The 12,738-nt window shown below is 37.3% G+C and overlaps 1 protein-coding gene and 1 non-coding gene across 3 annotated transcripts; one reads left to right on the top strand and one right to left on the bottom strand.

Moving 5' to 3' along the window:
* Positions 1-60: 60 nt before the first annotated feature.
* LOC112569698 (palmitoyltransferase ZDHHC3-like) lies at positions 61-11,873 on the bottom strand. Of its 2 annotated transcripts, XM_025247586.1 has the most exons (8): positions 11,718-11,873; positions 10,867-11,029; positions 8,868-8,977; positions 8,478-8,539; positions 7,683-7,770; positions 6,056-6,128; positions 5,465-5,572; positions 61-4,995 (listed from the first exon to the last, which is right to left on the bottom strand). In XM_025247586.1, the coding sequence occupies exons 1-7, from the start codon at positions 11,840-11,842 to the stop codon at positions 5,540-5,542; spliced, it is 654 nt and encodes a 217-aa protein (XP_025103371.1). In that variant the 5' UTR covers positions 11,843-11,873; the 3' UTR covers positions 61-4,995; positions 5,465-5,539. The 2 variants fall into 2 exon arrangements, with proteins under 2 accessions (XP_025103371.1, XP_025103372.1); XM_025247587.1 differs by lacking the exons at positions 61-4,995; positions 5,465-5,572; positions 6,056-6,128 and adding an exon at positions 6,752-7,201.
* A 209-nt stretch (positions 11,874-12,082) lies between these two features.
* On the top strand, positions 12,083-12,155 carry Trnar-acg. Its single transcript has one exon. It is a non-coding gene; the product is annotated as a tRNA-Arg (tRNA).
* Positions 12,156-12,738: the final 583 nt, after the last annotated feature.

Genomic DNA, 12,738 nt, shown 5'->3' with positions numbered 1-12,738 from the left:
AAGAAAATTCAAGAACATTCCATTGCAAAATAGTTTCTTCTAACCAAAACCTAACAAAAATTAAAATCACAAAACATGGCGCTTTATTCACATGGGAATGACTACATAAATGTAAGCACAGACAACACTGACGGTAAACAGCACCATCTTTCTTTGCAAATTGGTGCTGCTTACTTAGCAAATGTAAATATTACAGTATCTTTTTCTAGAACATTACCTAAGGTGGAATGTAATCACACTAACAGCCACTGTCTCCAGTTATCTCCACGCTCTCATCTACACTTTCAGACATACTTATAAAGCAGGCTGTGTTAAAAATGCAATTATCACCCATGTTAACTTAAACTCTGCAAATTGCCATAAGAAATGTACAACAGTCTACAAGAAGGCAGAAAATACATTCATAGGTAAGCTTTGGGCAGACTTTTTTAAGAATCAATATCAGTCATTAACCTCATTCGATAAAAAAAATCAAACAACAAATTAATGTGGACAGCACAAATATAAATGTGGAATTTGTCAGCCCTAATTTGTGGGGTCCCCCCCCCCAATGTGAAAGGCTTTATCAAAAGAGAAAAATTAAAGGGAGATGTTGCATGGTATAAATTGCATCAAAAGTTTACTTCATATAATGTGATTTCTCTTTGTAACTGATTTTTCCATTGTTTCCTGCAGTTGTGACATCACTCGTACACATCTTCATGGATTATTGGTGTTGAATGTGCAAAAATAAGTTATTTATACAAAATAATGCAATAATCTAAAATTTATCCAAAGAATAGTTACTGTGCTACCACAAATTTAACTCTTGCACCACAAACATTCTGCAAGTGTACGTATTCAATCTGCCTGCAACCTTGACATAAAAATAAAGGTTGCTGCAAGAGTTTGGCACAGTTAATTATAGCAGACCATCAGCAACCTATGCAAATGTACGCCAAGAACAGGACAAAAGAAAAATGCTGCAAAAGGTGGTAACCTTTACATCCATATCTTGACATTCTTCGTAGTCTTTGAAACATTTTTTGATGACTTCTATGAAGTAAGCATGAATTTGCCTGATGACAGGAAAAAAGTTGAAGCTTGGGGTGGTCAGGATGACCTGTCCTGCCCACAATCCACACAGTGTATCTCTGAGAATTCTGTGCAAGAATGGCAGATACTTTCAGATAGTAGTGTCCTGCAGCACTTGTTACAGCTAGCAACAGTGAAGACCTTGGTCAGAATTTTGTTTTTAAGTCTAGCTGCCAAGTTTAAGATAAAGAGATGTGAGCCTTCATGATTTGCCTGCATGCAAATATCTGATACCATGATTGTGCATCTGTAGGCATTTTATGCAAAAATCATGTAAGTTGAAAAACAAGAAGTGTTGAAGTCAATGCCCATGTGTGCTTATAGAAATAACTGCAAAAATGGGAAAAAAAGCAGTAAGATGAACATATAACTCAAGTTATGATAATAATACATATCATTCATGCAGTAATTTAATCCAACAAAGGGTCAAAGCACCTTGTATGGTGACTACATGAGGGAGTGTGAGAAACTTGCCTTTCTAGGGTATGCATCAAATGCACCTTCATGCACACACAGGGTGAAGGAAACCAGAGTGCTTGCACATAAACAAGTGTTGTGTACACAGGGAAGGGCTTGTCAGAGCCAAGAGTTGGCCCCATGACAACCAATTTTCACTGTCAGTACGACTTTAGCCACTGCACCCCCAACTGCCCTACACATCACATGACAAGCCAAAAAAATTTCTTCCCAGAGGGAAAACCTCAGACATAATCTGTAATACAATTTGTGTACATTTAACCCTACATTTAAGATTATCCTTTGAAAAATTTCCAGGAACCTGTTTAGAAAAGTGGATAGAAAATAAATGGAGCAAACACAGAATGGCAAAAAGTATAACAATTTTATTAATGCATTAAATGTCCAACCATGTTTGGATAAAAAAAAACAACTGACGATGTCCACTCTCCATCCCTTAGGACCAATGCATAGAGATATGTCTGAGATATAAGAAACAATGCCGATTAAGATCATACAATCTATCCCAAGACAACAACACCGGTATCCAGCGGACCTTCACCAAACAGCTAGAGGACTTTGCAGATGACATTAGTCTCCTATATCATCGGGAGCAATATGCACAAACCAATCTGAGTAAGCTAGCAGAGGAAACTGGGAAGACTGGCATAAAGGTCAACAGAAAAAAGACAGAAGTGATGAGAATCAACAACAAGCAGGACCCAATCCATCTTCAAGGAGAGAACATCCTGGAAACAGACCGCTTCGTGTATCTGGGGAGCATTGTCAACAAGGATGGTGGAGCAGACAATGACATCAAAACCCACATCAACAGGACCAGGCATGCTTTCAACAGCTACGGCCCATCTGTAACTCCTGAGCACTATAAGTAAGACCTGCATCTTCAATACCTCAGGGAAGAGGAGAGTTGGGAGACCAAAGCAGACTTGGAAAAGAACAGTAGAGAGCGAGGCAAAGGACGTCAGAACCACATGGGCCCAACTAAGGGGGGCTTCCCTACACCGGGTCCCCTGGCGAGTTGTTGTTGCGGCCCTATGCTCCTCGAGGAGTAACAAGGAATAAACTAGACTATATATCCTACTATTTTTGATATTTGTCCTTCTTTAGTGTAAGAGTCCCACTTCAAAACTTGGAAGACTTGGAAGTCCTAATATCTCCTTTATGATCATAAAACTGTTCTGAAATGGTCCCTGAGGTCAAACTAAGTGTTTAAAAGAAGAAAAGAGATGAATGAATAGTAACATTCCTGATGTCAATCCTAGAACTTGATCATCTTCATCTATTCTATGCAATAAATTAAGCCTCAGGTGTATTATGACAAAATCAGACGAAAATGCAGACAGTTGTTGGACAGGAAGCAGAAGGCGCACTGAGGAAGATTCAAAGAAGAGAGAGAATTCAAATCATTTTTCATGCCATTGTATTTTAGTAATAAGAATAGCCAACATTTGTATTATCTTTTCAATACATGAAAGTATATAGAAGAACCCATTCCCTTAAATTTAAGGGCATTTGTATGGAAATAACTCCAGTGACTGAGGCTGCCCTGCTCACTTTCAGAATCCATACACAGCCCTACCTAGCCTGTTGCCCTATCATGTAAACGTCAATCCAGATATACAAGCCCTCGCTAACAAGTGTCCTCATCATGTACATATAAACAGTAGATTGCAAAAACAACTATTCACAAGTTCAACCACTGAAATGATTGTTGACTGATAATCATTATCAAGTTATTTCAAAACATATCTTATTAGTTAATGAATATTTAATTAAAAAAAATTTTTGTTACTTAATGGGATCTTGTTCACATTTCACTTTACATGTGTAGATTATCATCATGATAAAAATCAGTTAAGAAGTGGAACACGCTGCCTGTGAAAGTGTTAATGGCAGTAGTTATGGCCTTTCTTGGCTGCTGCTTTTCCATTTTTTTATGCTGCAGGTGTTAAGAGGACAGTCGCTTTTCATTTCCCTTCTCAGGCAATCATTTTCTTTTTATAACAAAACCATCCACAAATGCAATGTATTCTCCTAAGCATAACCTGGCAAGTACTTTACTGCCTCTTTCCTCCAATTACAAATTTTTCCTTCCTAATTTGGATGGTTTCCTAGTCACCTGATTTCTGATAACATTTCTCTTAAGGTAAGACCTTATACACTTTCTGCAATAAATCTTAAATACCAGGACCGAGGTATTGTGTGCTGACAATGAATATAATGAAAAATTTGGATCGACCATTTTAATACTACTTTGCTAACAATTATATACAATCATTTTGATGATGGTGGTAACAATAATTCTTATTCTCAATAGTATTCACACCAATTATACATGAAATGTACAAAGTATTAGCATCTGATGATGATGATGATGGATGACGACTGATGATGTTTGATGAATATGATGATGTATGTTGTGATGATACATTTATAAATAGCATTTATAGTACATGTATAAATTATATGGAATACAACTGCCAGATAAAGTGATTTTGATGTTTGTTCAGTTTGCTAGCCTTACAACCCAAAATGAATATTTAAAATCTTGAGCATTTTTTTAAATATCACTGATGATGTAGCTTCATATTTTTATAGTATTTGTGAAAGAAATACCATACTAAAATAAAATCAAACAAAAATTAGTCTGCAATGACAGAAAATAGAACCCCCAAAACATGTACAAACCCAATATTTTAAAATGATTCAAGTTCTGAAAGTGAAATTCCTAACATGATGAATGAGTTTTGCAGACAAAAAGTCATAATTACTAGTATATTTTGGAAATATTTTGTTTTCCTGAAATGCCACAGATTTCACAATTCTGCCATTTCACAAGAGAAACTTTGTTCCCAAGTGAGAAAAAAGTGTTATCTTTGTGGTTTTTGCTGAAATGTAAATCTCCTAATACAAACAAATGCAAAGATGATTTCAGGTTCTAGCCAATGCTTCCTACGTGAGAATTGTATGAAAACAAAAGTTACAGACACATGGATGAAAACAATGTACAATAACTGACAAAGACATTTCGAATACTAACAGCAATAATTAAAAAGTAAGGGTAAAGGAACATTGTAAACCTCTAACTAAAGAGTTCTATATTACTGAAAAATAACATTTGCCTTACTCAGTTTGAAGGCCATTACATGTGCTTGAGCCAACACAACACATTATCTGCTATAATTTTATCCTCCATAAATCCAGTTTAGCAACAAAAGTAACCTCTGTAACTAATGAATAAATTGAGGTGCACAGAGAAAATTCACTTGCAACATGAAATGGTTTTTATGAGAAAACTAATGGACTGCATGTCCACCCCATGTCACACAAGGGGTGTAAAGGTGAGAAGAGGTGTACACCGCCATCAGACTGCATACGACTGGCTTCCACTGCCTCGAGGGGGTGAGGAGAACTGAATTGGACATAGCCATGTCACAGGATGTCCTGCAGAAAAAGCAACATACTGAAGAAACCGCGAAAACAGAAATACTAAACACTGAAGAAACAGCTCTAATGACCTAAATTGTTGGTAGTGATCCATTATATTAATAGGTTTAGGAAAAAAATCACCAAGCAGGACAGAAGAAAGTTTGTTATCATTAATGTTATTCTGCCATTGCTTCTATCATGATAAGGATACTGTGTGACAAAAGTGATTTGGCCTACCCCTATACTGATTTATGTAAAGGAGATATTAAGGTTTTCTTAGATGCCTCTTAGATTATAAATGTGTTTTCTTACAGGTTTTAGATAGGCAATATTACAGAGATTTGTCAAGTTTATCTCACTTAAATATCTCCTTAAATATCCCATTATATGACGATGGGATAACTTTTTTTTAGAAAAGGAGAAAGAAAGAAATGAAGAAAGAAGAAAGTATTTAGGCAGTGAAAGGAACAGACCAACTTCTCACCTCGTCCAAATATTTCCTGACATAAAGCCATTTTAGATTTGGACAGCCTTCTTTTCCCATCCTTTTTGACGTGCTCTACTGCTGTCTCATCGTCAAGATAGATGAAATCTGTCAAAAATCCTCACAACTGTGCATGAAGGTTTTACATAAAGGAAAATTGGTCTAATTGAGTTTTTTGTATAAATGACTTGAACCTCTAAAATGGTGCTCACTAACCATTCTACACAGTGTGCTCATGAGCTTATGAAAAGCCTGGGAAACAGTAATATTGTTGTAACATTTACATTACAGTCATAGTGGCTCTTCCACAGTAGTCAAAAAGCTAAATAACAGCAGACAGGTATTTGAACAATCTCTTGAGTACCAAAAACTTAAACCTTTCTATTAGTACCCATTTTCTGCCATTACTATGGTAGCATGGGGTTGGACTGGGGCCCGACGCACACACAAACTGGAAAACTACAGGGAATAGGGTCACTGGACACCAGACACTCCTCACTATTGCAGTAACCCCATGCTACCATATTACACTGTCCTGAGATTGTGTGTTGAAACTATAGTTATGAATCTGTTGGATTTCTTTTTCCTAACCTGATCACATCCAATTGCCATAACAAAGAGACCAAAGATGACTGACTCAATGACCAAAATGATGGAGTGAACTCTGGAAGCAAACAACAAAACAAATTCTAAGTTAGCACATAACTAACGAAGTTCCTTTTTTTTTCCATATTTGCACACAAGTACAATCATGCGTAGAGCGTGTAAAGAATAGTATTTTGTTATCAGTCTGTTTTGATGCTAAGTGTTGAATTTTATGTGAATGCTGAGCCTGTAATGCTATTTTAAATGTGATTTGCATGCTTTGACAGCTGAATATATAACTAATTTCCACCATGAGATAATAAACCTACACTGTATTCAATTGTACTGGAACAGAGCCAAACTGTATGTCCTGGGAAGAAAAGCAACGATATTCAGCTATTGTTCACACTGCCAATATCACCACCGAGAAAGAAACACACAAATCCCTCTCTAAGCACAATGAGCTCAAAAGACTAAGGTGTTCCTAAGAAAGATCCTAAAGATATCTTTACCTTTTGGGTCTTGGGTGGCAAAGATGAGGTTGGTTAGACTCTACAATGTAACCATACCTCTCTGCCCTATACCACAAATATTTGATTTGATGGCAGGGTATCTACTTATAACAAGGTATTAGCTTCACAATCATGTAGCAGAACCATCCTAACTGTTCTGGTCTGGAAGCTTTGCTCCACAGCACCCCATCCCAACCATCACTTTCATCAGACTGCTTGTGTAGTTCTCATTTATATACCTCTATACATGTAAATATTTGTTCACTCTACATTCATTCATAGCTTTGTCTTTATCTTTCTGAACTTTTACACCTAGGCCATCAAGAAAGTCTTTTCACTCAATATATTCTGAAGCACTTTGTATCCATGGTCTAACCCTTGACATGTCTGAGCACCACTCATGCTCAACATATGTGCAGATGTACTTCGTGTACCTGATATAAAGCTTAACATGTTGAGCGCTACTCACGCTCTTCTCTGTGGCTCCCAGCATTTTCACCTTCTTGCCCCCATGCTCTTGTTCTGTCTGTTTCCACATCAAGTTAGGTGTAACACATTTCTTTCATCAGTTTCTTTTACAGCAAATACAGAAGGCTGGTAGATTTCTCCTTCTACCCACCAACCCCATCTTCTCTAAGATCTGTATGAGACATCTCCTTACATTATTTTGTGCTTTTCTTATTTATCTGCTCATTTTCTCCCCCACAAGGCTTGTTATTCTTTATTATTTTAATGCACTTAAAGATTCCAATGTGAGTTACAGCTATGTTTCATATCACATCATCATCATCTGCAATTCTTGTATTTCTTTCCTGATGTCCAACAATGCTTTTGACCTAATTTCTACTATGTTTACACACTGCCTTTATTCCAACCCCTTCCATATTATGGCTTACTAACCTGTTCCTGCCAGACCATACATTTGCACACTATTTTTGGCCATGCTTAGTTCTCAACAAATGTAAAGCTGCAGTGCTCCACTCCTACTAGTCCATTAACTCCATGCAGTTCAGTTGACAATTCTTTCCCAAATCTGACGCTTCTTCTGCCAATAAACCAAGCATGATTAACAAACAATACATGCAGTTGTTATCTGACACCATCACAGGATGAACACTCACAGTTTTGTGTATTTGACATCTTGTTTGACACCAGGGTCTAAAATCCAGGTGATAATCACCAAGGTGATGGCATGAAGACTGGCCAGGCCTGCAGACAATCAGGTTTTAGTGACAAATGTGATCATCAGATGCACTTAAAGTAAAGGGTGGCTTGCTTCAGTGACAATAAAAGCAAATATCTACAGCATGCAAAGCAGAAATATAGCTGATACTTTATTACTTATATTACATTACATATGTTTGTGATAAATATTTACAAGCACAAGAATATAACAGTAATAATTCCAGAGTTTCTTGATATCAGGGACCAAGATCAGAATTGGTGAATACTTTTTCATTGCTTGATCAATAGAACTTCTATTTTTTAACGGGGTCTGAGTAGCCCTTACATTTCATACATAGAAAATGCTTGTAATACTGGGACCCAACACTAATCACCAATGTATCTAATCACCACGGTGCTTAATCCACTTGCACTGTTATGCTACATACAAAGAGCAGATACACTATATTCTATACATGTTTATACTATACTATATATAATATACGCTATATATGACAAGATATATACGCTGTGTGTACATATATATGTATAAACACACACATGCACACTGTTCTTTCAAATATTAAGTATGAAAACTGTTACATGTGCAAATAATACTTATACTAAAATTAAACAGGGTGTATAGTATTCATAGTGCAAAAACATACAAGCTTTCCTTCTTTTATAATGTATTCCTGCATTTGACTTATTTATTTCAAAGAACAAACTTCATAAGGAGGAAAATGTCTTACCAACATAAAATAAAAACTGAATAAAGAATTTTTGGTTGTATTCTCCCACACAGTTATTTATCCTGGAAACAAAAAATCAGTCTCACACACACACACATACATGCAGACATGCATGCACCATATCATTTTCGGTTATTCATAGGAACTAAAACATTCTTAGTAAAATTCTCAAGAAATATACAAAATGGTATATGTATTCATGCATCTTCTTTGCTGGAGTTCAAATTCTTTGGAGCAACAAGGTAGAAGCATATTATGCAATGCATATTAAATATGTATAATATTACACTGATAAACTTTTTCAGTATCATTAATACTTTTCCATTTACTGTTATTTATCTGTTATTATAAGAATGACTAACTTGCAGGTAACATAGGAAGGACACTTACCAAGGACAGTGGTGATCCATCCTGCGGACACATCTCTGGCAGATCCGGCAGTGGTGTGCCCGAGGGGGACGATATGTCTCGCACTTCATGCAGACTGTCCATCCATCAGCCTGCAAAACAAAATTGATATTGGTGAGGGGCATTCTTCTTACCACTAATCATGGGTATTTTTCTTACCACTAAGTAAGTAGCAGATGGCACTCTTCTTGCCACTAAATAAATATAGGTGATAGACATTCTTCTTGCCACTATGTAGATATGGGTGATGGGAACTTTTGATGCCACTAGGTAGACAGGGGTAATGGGCCCTCTTGGTAAATATGGGTGATAGGCATTCTTCTTGCCATTAATTTCCTTCTGCCACTGTTGCTGTCACCATCCTAATGCCTGTCATGGAGCTGTCATCTTTGGAAAAGGTGGCTCCCTAACTACTTAAAACTGTTTACTTCTTTGATCAGCCCTCTGTTCATGTGGATCTCTGCTTTGCCTTTGCCAATGACCACAACTTAACTCTTGTTAAAGATGGTCTCCATTCCACATATGTTTGAACTGTCAGTCTGTTGACAAGGTCTTGCATTTCTCTGTTAATGTCTGCTATCAAGTCAATGTTGTGTTGTCTGCAAAGCATAGATTTCAAATCAGCCTTCCATTGATTAAAAATGCTTTCGTACATGATGTTCTATAAGATGCTGAACAGTACAGGTGATTGAGGACACCCTTGAGAGATGCCTACTGTCATGTGAAAGAAAGGTCCCATTTGGTTACTCAGCACCTCTTCACTTGTTGAGCTATTATCTAGCACTTCCATGACTTGGTCAAGACTCTTTTTCATGTTGAATTTTTGCATCAAATCCCAAAACCCTTCATGCTCTGTAAAAAAAAACCTTTTCAGAGTCGACAAAGTTCTGCTGATGCTAAAGATATTTGTCTATCAGGAAGTGACAGCTGAAGATCTGCTCAAATGTGCTCCTACCTGATCTGAAACCAACCTGGTCCTTCTGTAAGCAGTCCTCAGCAAGTTCAGCATCACCTTGCTTGGGTAGTTGATTATGCTTTTTATTCAACAGTTCTGGCACAGTTTTCTGTTTCCTTTATTTTTTGGAAAAGTATGACTAGTGACAACATCTTTTTTTTATTTATTCCTTGTTGCTCCTCAAGGAGCATAGGGCTGCAACAACACCTCGCCAGTGGACCCGGTTTTGCGCAGCACTTCATTAGTTGGGCCTATGTGCTTTCGATGTCCTTTGCCTTATCCTCTCAACTGTTTTCCCACGTCTGCTTTGGTCTCCCAAATCTCTTCTTCCCCTTAGGATTTCGGTCAAGTGCCTGCCTGGCAATGGTGTCAGCTGGTTTGCGCAGTGTGTCCAATCCAGCCCAATTTGTGCTTTTTGATGTCTTGGCCAGTGGCATTCTGGTTGGTTCTTTTCTACAGGCTGCTGTTGGAGATCTTTTTGCCATTTAATTCCCAGAATATGGTGTAGGCATCGGAAGGTAAACTTGTTGTTGATGGTGTTTGTTGTCACTCTCCAGGTTTCAGAACCATACAGTAGGACTTGCCTTCACATTGGTGTTGAAGATACGGGTCTTCCTGCGGAAGGATAATGCTCGGCAGTTCCAGATGGAGGTAGGCTGTTTTTTTTCATCCCTATCCTGCTTGAGCATCTTAAATGGGTCATTGTCAATGCCTAGGTGACTGCTCCCTTTAGGCACTCCTCTTTAATCTCTTCCCATGACTGGTAAATCTGTAGGTTTTCTGGTGTTATATAATTGAATCTACTCTGGATTTGCTTCACACATTGCAAAAACTAACATATAATGCCTGATATGGTGTTAATGCTTGCATATGATGGTTGCCTTACCTGAATCTAAATGACGTTTGATAAAACTTCTTGACTGTATTAAATATGTTGCCAGTGTTTATTGTTCAACTGTAATGAATGTTGAAGAACTTGCATAAATTTTAACCAACAAGTGAAGCAGACTCACAGAACATACTCACAGTTGTATTCTTAGGAGGCTGACTTGAATGAAGGTCAGAAAAATCCATGCTGGCTGATGGTAGAGGAACAACACCAGGGTCTGACAAAACAGCTCGCAAATGAGACATAGTAATAAGAAAAACGATAGTATTGAAAATAACCACATTGACAGCACCCCATAAACTGCAACACAGAAAAGAAAGATTATTTACTTTTACTTTCATTAAAAGTGACCATGCATGCTCATATTTACAGGCTAACTCTCCTGTTTGGCAATGACGTTGTATATGAATTTGGCATATGCATGGTAAAATAAGATGAGAGATCCATAATGACCCTATAGCAGCAAAGAATTCTGAAAATTCATAGGTCTTTTTAGATAAGTAAATGGGCCCCAAATGCTTTTTGTGGGACCCGTAACGTTTTGGTATTCGATCTGTGCTGCTAGGATCAGATATACACACACACACGAGCGCGCGTACACACAGTATATGCTATATAATTGGCTTGTCTATTAACGGGTATAGAATTTTAAACCAATACAGGAGAACGCACATTCTGGTGGGAGGTGGCGGTATTAACTACCGTAGATAGTGAACTCAAACTTCCGTATCTAATGACAACGTTCCCCAGATTTACCTTGCTACAAAAAGCATCAGTTCTTTATCAGTTAAAATTATTAGCATTCCTTTTAGCTATAGTCTGAAAGAGTGGTTCACCTGCAATAGTAATACTTACATTTACATTAGCAGATACGAAGAATAAGATTTTAGTGTTTTGTGAAATTAACTGAGTATGATTTGCAATGGCACTGCAGACGACACAAAATTAAGATACACAACATCCTAGCAAAGATCTTATTTTCACTTACGTATCTGACATGGTTGGAATCACGAGATGTTTAACTATCACATAATCAGCATAAAAAACAGCTCCATAAGTAATTAAGATGCATATAATCCCACAGGGGTCAACACGAAACACAACCATTTTCATTCGTATCAGCCGATCTTTTTAATACTCCGGAAGTTACTAAACAGCTCAGTAGAGTAGGTTCCCTTAGATAACGTTCTTGTCCCGCTTTAGTGTACTGTTTAAACAACAGTGCATGAAATGACAAGCATAGTTCAATATTCAAGCACTGTGATTAATCCGTGATCAGAAAAAAGTAATAAAGTAATAAGATCAAAAGTATTCTTATTTATAAATAAGTTATTTTCAACTGTTATACCAATAGGGCCTGTGGCGCAATGGATAACGCGTCTGACTACGGATCAGAAGATTCCAGGTTCGAATCCTGGCAGGCTCGATATCAGTTTTTTTTTTTTCCTAGTAATTTTCACTTTTAAACATTAGTGAGTCTCATCAAGATTGCATCAATATTTGCAATTTTAATCTGAATTAACTTGAGCTAATTTCAGAATGGAAAGATATTGCAACTGTTTTCGTTGTCAGTAGTTCTGCACTTCAAATTTGCACGTGGAAAACGAACGATCTTTGTAACAATGAAGTTTCGGAATCAAGAATATAATGGTATCCAGAATCAGAATGTATAAGGGTGGATCCTAGACCTGGGCGTTTGCTAAATAACTTGTCAAGTAGATCTGAATCCTTCTCGAAAACGTATAGAATGTATTTCAAACCACTTCTTATTCAAATTGATGACTTAAAAGAAACTGGCGCCACTCTCCCCATACTTTGCTTATTATAGACTCTGATGTCACTCGCGATGCTCACGATCACTGATTATAGAAACTGACATCACTCAGGATGTTCCACTGCACACAAGTCAGTGTACATCACGTAAGTCGGAAAGAAAATTTGCCAGGGAGGACTGCAGCGGAAACGATTGAGCGTCAGAAGACTGAACATGTAAACGCTTAGGTCATAGC

The sequence above is a fragment of the Pomacea canaliculata genome, linkage group LG7 (assembly GCF_003073045.1).
Source record: "Pomacea canaliculata isolate SZHN2017 linkage group LG7, ASM307304v1, whole genome shotgun sequence".
NCBI lineage: Eukaryota > Metazoa > Mollusca > Gastropoda > Architaenioglossa > Ampullariidae > Pomacea > Pomacea canaliculata.
Note: the sequence above shows the minus strand (reverse complement) of the source record. Positions and strands in the feature narration are given on the sequence as shown.

Excerpts from the sequence above, each read along its gene's own strand:
- LOC112569698 (XM_025247586.1), bottom strand. The coding sequence starts at position 11,842 with ATGAAAATGGTTGTGTTTCGTGTTGACCCCTGTGGGATTATATGCATC. Across the intron at positions 8,540-8,867 it reads ATGGATCACCACTGTCCTTG|GATAAATAACTGTGTGGGAG; the intron begins GTAAGTGTCCTT and ends TTTTGTTTCCAG. Across the intron at positions 5,573-6,055 it reads TGGCAATTGGATGTGATCAG|ATTTCATCTATCTTGACGAT; the intron begins GTTAGGAAAAAG and ends GATTTTTGACAG.